The sequence below is a fragment of the Stegastes partitus genome, unplaced genomic scaffold (genome assembly GCF_000690725.1).
Source record: "Stegastes partitus isolate 25-593 unplaced genomic scaffold, Stegastes_partitus-1.0.2 Scaffold273, whole genome shotgun sequence".
Taxonomy (NCBI): Eukaryota; Metazoa; Chordata; class Actinopteri; family Pomacentridae; genus Stegastes; species Stegastes partitus.
In genome coordinates, this window is record NW_007578004.1 from 85,961 (window position 1) to 97,643 (window position 11,683).

Here is an 11,683-nt window from a genome sequence, read left to right on the forward strand (position 1 = left end):
AGATTTATCTACTACAAGGCAGCTCTGGACTTAATATTTATTTATGTGATAAAAAACATATACAGCATGCATACTGTACTTCTGCATCAGAAAATCACAGTTATTCACATCAGTGCTTTGTCTTGCTGTCAGTTTCATCCAAAATATGTCAAATTAATAGAAGGAGCACCATAGACCTGGGATCAGCGTGGAAAACATACTGTGTAACATGTCCCGCTTAGGTTTTATAGTAAAAAATAAATACATTATATTGACATATGCTCTGTGTGGAACTCTAGCAGTTACTCAGGTCTTAAATGTTAATTTAGTGTCACAAAACAAGATATAATCACACATACAACAGGAAGCTTAAAGTGCAAACTACATAAAGGTTAAAGGGAAGGGTTGGATTACTTAAAAAAAAAAAAAAAAAAAAAAAACACCTCGGTCTTACTTCATGGAGAAAGAGCGTTGTGTTTCATGACCTTCACTAGTGTTACTTTACTTTTAGCTTTATTGAGAAATCCCCTCCTGAGTGAAGACTTCAGTCTGTTCAATTTTCTATCGTCTCAGTCACTCATTTATCTTCACTTTCGCCTCATTTGACCCTTAAATGCAACATTTAAGAAGATATGCCAGTTTGTTTTCAAGCTGAAATGTGAGAAATGGGTTGAGAAAGAAACACCCTCATGTCTGCATAGTAAAGGTGAAGCTACTGTGCTATTAGCTTAGCTTAGCATTTATGCTACGTTACATTCAAACTAAATTAAAAATTAGGTTAGCCATTGTTAGCACATAGCAGTTACATGTCCATGGATTCAGTGTCCATACAATTGTCAAGCAAATATTAAACAAGCGTTTAAAATGTTGTAAAAAACACAATTAAAAAATATATAAATTGAATATGAATTAGTTATGTTTGAATTAAGTACTTTGGAGCCAATAAACTCTGCTAGTGTCATCAGTTGTTAAAAAAAAAAAAAAAAAAAAACCAGAGCAGAAAAAAACTGGAAACAAAACCAGTTGGTTTGCTAACTGCTAATAAAAAAGAAAAAACTTAAAGAACAAAACTTTTGCTATCTACAAGACAAAACAAAGGAGGGGGGGGGGGGGGGTCCCTCAGGAATTATTTTCACTCCAAAAAGTTTAAACTATTGTTTCACATCAGCTGGTATTGGACATGTTCCATGTTGTCTGAACACGAAGACAAAAAAATTTGATTTCTTTTGTGATTTAACTGCTTATGAAAAAAAAACAAAAACAAAAAAAAACACCTCAAGCCAGCATAAAAACTAGAAGTTGGGTTTTGTCTTTTTCTTTGTCAAGTTTGAGGTGTGGATTATCTTTTTCGAAATCAATACTTCGAAATGTGTTTAAAATACAGAAACATGAAGTTGGACAGTGCTACAACTATTTTAATAAGAAGCAGATAAGACAGAAGTGCTAATAAACACTACATTACTGTGGCTGTCGCTACTTTTGATTTCTTCTGGTTTTCTGAGTTGAAAATTCGACATCAGGAATTGTTGCAGTTGGCAAGACTGGAAACAGCTAGCTGTCTGTCCAAAGTTAATCTACCTAGCAGCACCTTTAAAGCTCAAAGTGTAAACTTTTGTAAAGATTACATATGAGATATAACAAACAAAAATCTATTTTAAATGTGCTGCTAGATAGATTTTCCCCTTTGTTTCAGTCCTTATGCTAAGCTAAGTGGCTATTTGTTTTATCTTCATACTTATCACACAGACATGAGACTGGTGTCCATTCTTTCCATATAACTCTTAAGTAGAAGTTGAAGAGTGTATTTCTAATGTCAAACATTCACTTTACCATATTTTATTGCTGCATTTCAGTCTTTTCTGTTAATGCTGCTGTCATGTGGAAGTGTTTTAGTATGAATTCTTCATTTTACATTCAATAAACATTCAATAAACTGATGTGCAGCATGCGGTACACTACTGAAAACAAGCATGGAACTCTGCTGCTTTAAGCATTAAGGCATGTTCACACAGAAATTCCAGCAAGCTATACCACTGGCCCATTTACTTGCCTTAAACATCCAATGTACTGATGAATATACAGTTGTGACTCGATAATGCGACACTTTCTTCTTTTATGTTGGATTGCAAGGCTGTCAGATTGTCAAGATGGAGGTCGAGATACAAGGAGGGCTTGATGCTTGAAGGGTAATTTGTTGTTAATTATTGTTCATAGTTATTATAATAACTAGTAGGGCTGGTCCGAATAGCACTTTCTGGTCTCTGGATATATAATTAATGATGAATATCAAAATATTCGGTGCAGTTGGGGGGACACTTCCACGCTTGCGGTGTGACATCTTTGCATCCTCTTCTGTGCATGCAGGACACTTCTGGGCCATATGAAGTTCACACAGGAGATCACATACAAGTCGCATTTAATTGGAAATGTGAACGAACTTGCAAAAAAATCGGATTTCACGAAAAAATCTGAATTGAGCATTAAGTCCTGCAGTCTGAATGTAGCCAATCTGTCGGATTGTTAAGTCAAATAATACACTGTTATCCTTATTTGTGACATAAAATGTCATGTCGGAGTCGGAATCCAAGACTGTCGGTATGTTCAGGCTATTTTTCATAGGTTCCGTTCGTTTTTCCTAAAAACCTATTGGATAGCAAGCTTTTCAGATTGCTAAGGGTCGGATTATCGAGTCACGACTGTATTTGTTTTTTTCATCTGCTCTCCGCCCCTTTTCTTCCTATCTCTTGCCGAAAGGAAAGTACACATTTTTTTTGCCCAGGTTTTGCAAAATGTGCACTCACTTTGCTTCAAATTACGGATTGTGCTCGCTTATATCATTGAACTGACTTTGCATGCAATCACACTTCTCATTCTGTCTGAGCACACCAGACGTCTCAAGCTGCACTTCTTCAAACTGCGACCGAACGTTCCAAAAAAACTGAAATTTAAAAGTCAGTTTTAAAAGTCCTTTAAAAGTTCATGGTCAATATTTTCTGGTGGGAGTTATGGTTTTGATCATTTGTCCAATTTACTTCATGTCAGAGATGTTAGTCAGTGGTTGCTTTTCATAGTGGTAAACCCCAAATCAAGGCTTGAAATTGTCCTTCAGAAGACTTTGGGTGGTACCACAGATGCTACATTCACATTTTAAAATGTTTCATGTACAGAAATTGGAAATAGAAATTCCTTCATGGCCTTTATTACGCGCTGAAGCTTCTGTTGTGTTTTTGTTTCCTCAAGTGGCAACATTTAACCAGGAGCCCCAACACGATCATCACAACTAGCAACGTCATAACAACAACAATGACGTAGTTCGGGAAGTTCGGTCTTTGACACATTTCCTGCGTCACCTTCCCGATGTTGACGGGCTCTGAATATTCCTCGTAAATGCAGGTGACGGTCTCGATGTCGGGGATGACCACCGCCGAGTTCTGCACCATGTAGAGGAAGCCGAGGTTCCTGCAGCAGCTCAGAGGGTTGGAGCCCATGTAGAGGGTTTTCAGCGAGTGCTCCAGAGCGAGCATGGTGCTGTACTCCAACGTGACCAGGTTATTGTTCTGCAAGTTTAGGGACTCAATGGAGGACTCTTTGTTCCATATAGGCAGAGTGGTCAGCTGGTTGGTGGACAGATCTACATCTTTGAGGTTTGTCAGGGAGGACAGATCTGTGTTTAGACTGGAAATGTTGTTTTCCCGAAGGAGGAGGTGAACCAGGGAATGCTCTAGACCAGACAGAGAGTCCTTGTCCATGTCCAAACCCGGATTCAGGGACAAGTCTAGAAACTTAAGAGGGGTTTTCATGAATGCGTTTGCAGGTAGAGTCCTCAGATTGTTTTCAGAGAGGTACAGATACTCCAAGTTTTGAATGGAGGAAAAGGACACACAGTTGGGAGGATCCTGGTGGTTTGTGTCCGTTAGTTCATGCTGGTTTTGCTCACAGATTTTCAGATTGTTCTGCTGCAGATGCAGGTGTGTGATACTTGGGAGTCTTTGAAATACATGATGATCCAGGGTTGTGAGGTCGTTTCCTTGTAAGAAGAGCATCTCCAGCGACTGCAGAGTGCTTTTATCAAAAGTCAAACTTTTCAGTGGGTTATTGCTGAGATTGATGATCTTCACTCTCTGGAGGAGGCCTTCGGTGACAGAAAACGAGCTGATACAGTTGTTGCTCACATTCAGCACCTCGAGTGATCCCATGCAGTGAAAAAAACATTCCGGTATGCTTTCAAGCTGGTTGTAACTCATGTCCAGGTATCTGAGTTGATTAAAAATCAAGTTTGCCATTTTTTCTGGGCTTCCCGTTACGTTGAAGCTCTGAAGATGATTTCGTGAAACGTCCAGATATTCCAGCACGTTGTTCTCCGGAAGAAGAGGAAAGTAGGGCATTTTGTTTTCACTCAGATCGAGAGAGACGAGTTTGTAGAAGTCAGACGACGGTAAGCTGCGGAAAAGCTCCATGCTGTTTTTGCTGAGATTTAGCACCTCTAAATTGTAGAGGTTGAAGTCTGTGATGCACGTGATTGAATTCTTGGACAAATCGAGTTCAGTCAGATTATCTAAGGAGTCAAAAGCTCCATCTTCAATCTCCAAGATGACATTATTGTGGAGGCTGATTTTTTTCAAGGACAGGGATCCACTGAAGGTATTTTGTGCTACTTTGGTGATGCTGTTGCTGCTCAGGGAAAGGTTTGTCAGCTGTGGAGATTCAGCAAGGAAGAAGTCCGACATCCCCGTGTACAGCCCGTTGCTTGAAAGATCTAGTGACTCCACCGCCGTGAGAGGGCCAATGTTTGTTTTGGAGTGCGCAAAAACATTCAGGTGATTCCTTGACAGATCCAAGACTTTCAGATCCGTCATATCTTTGAAGAGGCCTGGCTGGATGAAGTGGATCTTGTTGGAGTGGAGATTCAGGTGATGGAAGCCAGTATGGTACGCCAGAGTTTCCTGGGTGAGATTTTGCACCTGGTTTCGAGAGAGGTCCAGCATTTGGATGCCATGAGGAAGGTTGAGCGGTGCACTTCTGAGGCTCAGATCGCTGCAGAACACATCCATCTGGACCTACAAACAAAGACAAGCACACAACACTGATTATGTTGGCTCACTGCCAGACTGCCCGACCATGATACAACGCAGACCAAATGTGTAAAGCGGACATGGAGGGTCGATTTATGAGTCAGTATATCGACGGCATGTTCTTGGCAGCATTACAGTCCACTGAGGCTCATAATGGTGAGTTGTAATGAAAAAAAGACTTTGCTATCATTGTTCTCTTTGAATTAACTGAAAAAGTTAACTGAAAAGAAAAAAATGGCAAAAAAGTTCTTCAACAAAGAACAAAACACACCTCACACCTTTATTACCATTGGCTTATGTCATGTTTTCCCCTTAATAGAACTAAATATTTAAGCTATTAAGTGTCGTTTATAATTCAAACCACATGGCCAAAAGACCCCCGTGTCCAAAAACAGCTCATAAAACTGTCTCCTTCTTTGTTTTCTGTCTGAGGCTGAGTACATTTAGCTTCTTGGAATATTTGTGGTATCGCGAAAGGCCCATTGTTGGTTGCCTACAAGCCAGCTGTAAACAACAAACACATTGATTTATAACAACTGCAGGGCAAAACATCTTGGTTCTGTTATCAGGCACATGGAAACAAACCGGGATTGTGTTTAAGAAAGTGTCATCAGTGCAAGTGTGTTATCAGTAAAGTGATATCGCTGCCTGCGTTTCCTCGCAGCTGTTTACATTTGCGTCAACTCAAATCTTCCTCTGTGTGTATTAACATATGAGTTATGCATGGTGGTTTATGTCACCTGTAGTTATAGTAAAGGCCTTATCTGCGTGCATGCGTCATTAGGAACAAGATAAGGAACATCATGTCTTTGTGTCATTTTTACAGCACAAAAACAGATAAACACAGAGAGTTTGGAGTCCCTCTCTGGTTGTTGATTAAACCCCCTAAAATCTAATCTCTGTGATGCAAAGTTACATATTTAGACCTTTTTTTTCACAAAAAACTTGTTTTAAAATGTTCATTTGAAACTCTACTAGAATTTGAGACTGTCATCACTCCAGTTGTAAGGCGGAAATGTTCAGCCGTGGCGTTGAATGCTCGTTTTGCTCATGATTTGTCTTAAAACGTATTTAAAAAAACACCATATGGAGATGTCAACAAGGTAAAATACTTTGTTCAGCTGAAAGTCCCAGAATTTTTAGCACATGACTGTCAATTGCAGAATGTCGTCACATGGCGATAAGGAGTGCAGAATTTGAATTTTCTTACAGAATCTGGTTAGACCAAATGGGTTACTTTTGGTATTTTTTTTTAAAAGAGACATGTAGAATTGTTTTTTTAGAGCAGATTTTGATTGGCTAGGCGCAGTTTTTCGCTCGCAGGAGCGGCTGAAATTCACCACTACTTTCAAAAAAAAGGGTTCTCCAGTGGGAACAGTGTGACTGGCTGCAATAGTTTTTAATTTGCCTGCAATTATATGTGGTAAATGAAGTTAATTAACAGCAATCAAGACAGGGGAAAAAATGACATTTTAAGAGTTAATGATTGCTGTAGTTGTTCCCTTCTCTCCACACTGGACCTAAACTGACTCCAGTATAAATGTGGGAGACAAAATCCACATCAGGACCCTTGTTTCACACAAAACTACACTGTTAAGTTCAGCCAAAGGTAACATGAAGCTGCTGCAGTCTAAAGTGGAGGGAAACTAACACAAGAAAGGAATCTTATATGAAAGAGATTTAAAGTTTGGGTTGCTCAGGTGGCCTCAGACAGTGGTTTAAAACTTTTTAAAAACCAACTTTAAAACATTTTCCAGACTCACTTCGAGAACCACCACTGTTTACGACACCAACTATGCGCAATATCTCCAGTTTGAGTTTTATTATTCAGTATTGGCTTATTTTATGGTTTTATTAGGGAGCAGCAGTCCAGCGGTGACAGGTAAGTCAGAGTGAAAAGGAGAGCAACATGCAGCAAAGGTCGCCGGACTGGAAGCGAACCAGGAAAGATCACGGTCATCTTAACCAACCTTTTGCTGGATGTCATTCCCCATCTTTCTCCTCCCTTATTTCCTATCACCTCTCCACTTTCAGTTCTCTCATAAAGACTGCAAAATGCTTTTTCTACAGAACAAAGTCTTTGATTTTTTGTTCTCATTTTTTTCTTTCTTCCTCTTGTACCATTCCCAGGAAAAAGACAAAAACCACCAATGAAGTGACCCACGAAGTGTTACCTGTGTGTCCACAGCCTGATATGTGTTACTTTTCTGTGCCACAGAGCTCCTTTGTTTCTCCCAGAAACTACCAACCAAACATCAGTGAGCTGCACTGTCTGACATATTGCTTCATTAACAAAAAACACACACAGTGCTGTTTATTTTCTTTCTGCTGTTTATATCTTTCTTAGATAAGTCAGTGCAGCAAAACGCGCATTAATCCGCAACCAAAAAATAGTCCCCAAACAATCTGCAATTTCCTGCTGTTTTAGTGAAGCTCGCTAAAAGCTACAGATGCTTTAGGAAATAACTTTTATTTTTACCCTCTGAATCCCAAGCAGTTCCTCAAGCCATATTTGTTTTTGCTCATCACATTTTTACTCACTGTTTACCCCTTTGTTTTCTTTTACTACATTATAAAGCCCTGCACTTCCATGGAAACAGCACAACTATGAAGAAGGAGACAGTACTCAAGAATATCTTTTGTGCAGTAAATATTGATGTTACTATGTACATTTTTTTTATTTCTTCTCCTCTCTGCTCTGTGGAAACACAGCCTGCAGTTCAGCCGAAAAGTTCAGAAAATTTTTATTACAACAGTTGGTCACAACTGGGACATTAATGGCTTCACGGTTGTTACCAATGTCACAGAAATGTATTTATTTATTTATTTATTTATTTTTAACAGAATCTGGTTAATGCAAATTGTTTATTTTTGGGAATAAGACATGTAGAACGAAGTGATTGCGATGAAAAAGTAATTTTAGGCATAGATGTGGTTAATTTTTCTGATGGAACGTTTAAACTTAAAATCCAATGACTTTCTCACTTTTTATAGTTTCTGGTGCTGATAAATAATAAAATTGTGATGATATTTTTGGCAGGTGTGGGGGTTCAGTGGGTTAAAAACAAAATGTTACTTGTGAGCTGTTTATAAAGATTCATGTGTTAAGTAGGAAGAGGTGAATATGATAGACATGGTATAGAAAAAATAATACGTTTTGGTCTTTTCATGGGATTTGTGACAAATAATATGCAAATATATACATATACCTTTTATGATGAAATATGAATCTCTCTGCGAATTTGTACAAATGCTTGTATTTACTCTTATCAGCAGCATTTATTCAGACAAATACATTTCATACGATGTAGTTTTGTTATTTGAGACATTTGAATACATTATAAGGCTTTAACTTTGGAATCTGTGCATATACATATAGTGGAGAAACACTGATTGATATTTATAGACACAGTGAACACCACATTAAACAAACGTGACGCACAGTTAAGTTTCACTATCGGGCTATTTTTAGAAAAGATGACATGAAACAAAGTCAGAGCCTGTTTCTTGTGAATGCTCCCGTCTTAATTTAATCCTCCATATGTTTAATTTCAGTGGATTCAGTGAAACTCAGTCAAACACATTAGTAACACCCCTAAGTAATAGGAACAACCCAGCAGTGATTCAGTCAGTTCGTGAGAGAATCTTCTGTGTCATTTTTGTTTTTTCCGAGGAAAATAAAGTGATGCATATACTAGCGTCACAGGACAAGCTCAAACTAAAAGATTATTCAGCAGAAGCTCCAAGGAAAAAGTGTCACAATCCTGTAGGCGATGAAACACCTGGATAACAAGGCGACATCTGCAGTGCAACGTGACACAAAAACACTATTACCAGTGTAGACAGATAACGTCATTAAAGCCTGAAGGTCTGCTGGCAGCACTGAGCTCAAACAAATGAACCGGGTCTGTTAAGGTCAAAAGCTTGCAAATAAACTATGAAATTAAAAAACTTCAAGCAGTCAAAGCAAACTGACAGCAGGTGAAAAAACATTATTTGAATGCAACATGACTGAAAGATGCAGCAAAAACCTACAATTTAACAGGCACTGAATCGCCACTGGACATGCTCTGCTTGCCGGGCTTTACTTACAACTTGGCATGGAGGGAGGTGTCGCGGAGGACGAGCGGACGCTGCCGTGCAGCCGACCAACAGCAGGAAGAGCAGCTGGAAGGTGGCCATGGTGCTGTGGCACAGAGAGAGTCCAGATCAGAAACACATGAATGCAGGAAGCATGCTGTAGGTGATATGATTTAAAAAGGGAAGGAAGCGGCCCTACCTACTGCGTGACATGCTGACCTTTGACGGCGCTATTTATGCCCTCAAATACAAAAGGGGCTTTCTTGCGTATGCGGCGCCATTTCTCATTTACAGTGTGTTTAGCTGCAGAACCGGTAGTACCGAGAAGGGATGACTAAGCAAATGAGCTGTTTCCATCGGTTCTTAGTTTTACTGCACTGTAGGCTATTGTTTTGACACAGAAAACGACTGTTTTGCAAGGCCTCAGTGAGTCATCCTTTACCAGACACTAATTGTTTGCTTCAATATTTCCTGATAGTTTCCCCCGAACCAAACATAACATGTAACCTTACGCTGCAGACAATGTGGGAGTAATTAGTACCACGGTAAGTACCCGTGGGGACGATACACTGATAAACACGTGGAAATTCAGTGTTAAAAATGGCAGAAGTTTACATTAGTTCATGTAAAACCCTCCCACGCATGCAGACAGCTCGTTGTGATTCTTCGCAGGAGCAGATTTAATTCATTAATCCTCGTGATGTTTGCAAGAGGGAGCACAGAAGCATCTTTCATTTTGCTGCCCAGTTAGGTTTAAAGCTGCGTGGCTTCTATCTAATGATGTAGACAGTCAAACACTTATCACGAGTTGCTTTACAGAAAACTTATAAACATTTCCAATCTTGATAAAACATTGCAGTCATTAATCAGCAGCCAGGAAGGTTGAATTTTTCTATGTTGTGCCTCTAATCCGCTATGTTTTGGAGGGAAAATTTGTACTGTTCTACTACAACTAGTTACAAGCTACAGTTATTTCTAAGTCTGAGATATTCCATTAATATTATTTTAAAAATACACTGCGTTGTTTGAGGTGTTTGTCATATTTCAGATCAACCAAAGACACATTTCCCCTCAGATTTCATCAAATTATTTCACCTAAAAGTTTGAGGCCCAAAAGAAGTCCAATTATCGAATATTTCAATGTTATGTTTACAAGAAATCAAAAAAATGTATACAGATTTGTGTTTTTACTATAATTATTAGCTTTGGACCCTTCAGATTTAACTTCTGATCTTGTGAAGGGGCTCAAACCGTAGGTTATAAACCCCCTTGACTGAACTATATCAAACAGATTAAAGTAGCAGGATATTTTTACACTTTGACTTGTGCTACTTTAGGTACATTTTGTTAATCGTAGCTTTAAAGACAGTACTTTATCGGCAGGTATTTGCTTTTATTTTGTATCACAATCTGTAGTCTATTTTCTGACTTATTTTTTAAGGATGTGTTTTAACAAAGTGAGATTTTTGATTCTTTGTTAAAAAAAAAAACAAGTCTTTCTGCACACTGTATATTTATCTTTATAGGTATATATTGTTTGACATGACATATTACAGATCTCTTGTCTCATTTTAAGGTTTGAGTGAATAGATTCTGTACTGTTTAATGTTCAGTGTCAGACGTGAGATCTTGTTAATAAAGATCAATTAAGCATCAATCTGTCAGATCACATGGCACTGTCTCTCACAGAGCAACGAGGGATGTTCTTTCTTTTTAGAATAAATATTTTGGATTTTCAGGCAGGTTGTTTGCAGAAAAGTATTAGAGTAAGTACAACACGCTTTTTGTTAAATACAAAAATTCTGCTTGTAATTGATTTTTTTCACGTCATTTATTTAAAGAATCCGAGTACTTCTTCAGTGACTGCAGCTCCAACAAGCAGCTTTCTGCCCCCACAGTTCAGTCCAATGCTTCCAAAAACCAAAATCATGCGACAACAAAAAGCACTCAAAGACTTCTCCTGAAGCTCAACATTTACCTCACTTTCAGCTGATGACTAATCTTCACAGAGCCTCCTGACCATGTTGATTTCACATCCTCACACACCCACTCGCCGATCGATAGCAACGCCACAAGCGAAAATCTTTCTCTCAGCTGACTCTTCCCTCCACATCGCAGCGTCTCCGGCTGCTGTCCAGCCATCACATCCTGTGAGAATATCCTGGTCCTGGCCCCTTATCCCCCTCCCACTGCTCTCACTGGGAAAAGCCATATAAGGGGGTTGGGAAGTCCAGTTTTTATGCTCCACTTCAAGGAGACACAACCCCCACTACTCCAAACATGCCAGCTATTAATCCTAAAGTTGGATGATCTCTTTGGAAATAGTTTGGATATTCTCACATACCAGTCTCCGCTTGGAATTTGGGGTATTCAGCCTCGGCTCTCCTTATATATCATCTTTTCAAAGCAGCCTTTTATGGTTAAAGAGGTTTTGATGCTTCCTATCTCCACCCAGACAGAACAAAACATGAGCAGCAGTAGGTTATTGATGGATTTCCAAAATCTGTCCACCCCTGAGAGACGAGTGGGCGTGATGAAAAATCACACATCCC

The 11,683-nt window shown here is 39.1% G+C and overlaps 1 protein-coding gene across 1 annotated transcript; it reads right to left on the reverse strand.

Moving 5' to 3' along the window:
* Positions 1-3,162: 3,162 nt before the first annotated feature.
* LOC103357761 (leucine-rich repeat-containing protein 32) lies at positions 3,163-11,454 on the reverse strand. The gene is given in 4 exon segments (XM_008282457.1): positions 3,163-5,036; positions 9,144-9,237; positions 11,110-11,138; positions 11,140-11,454. Coding segments are annotated over 4 exon segments (1,995 nt in total). The 5' UTR covers positions 11,155-11,454; the 3' UTR covers positions 3,163-3,179.
* Between the last annotated feature and the right edge of the window lie 229 nt (positions 11,455-11,683).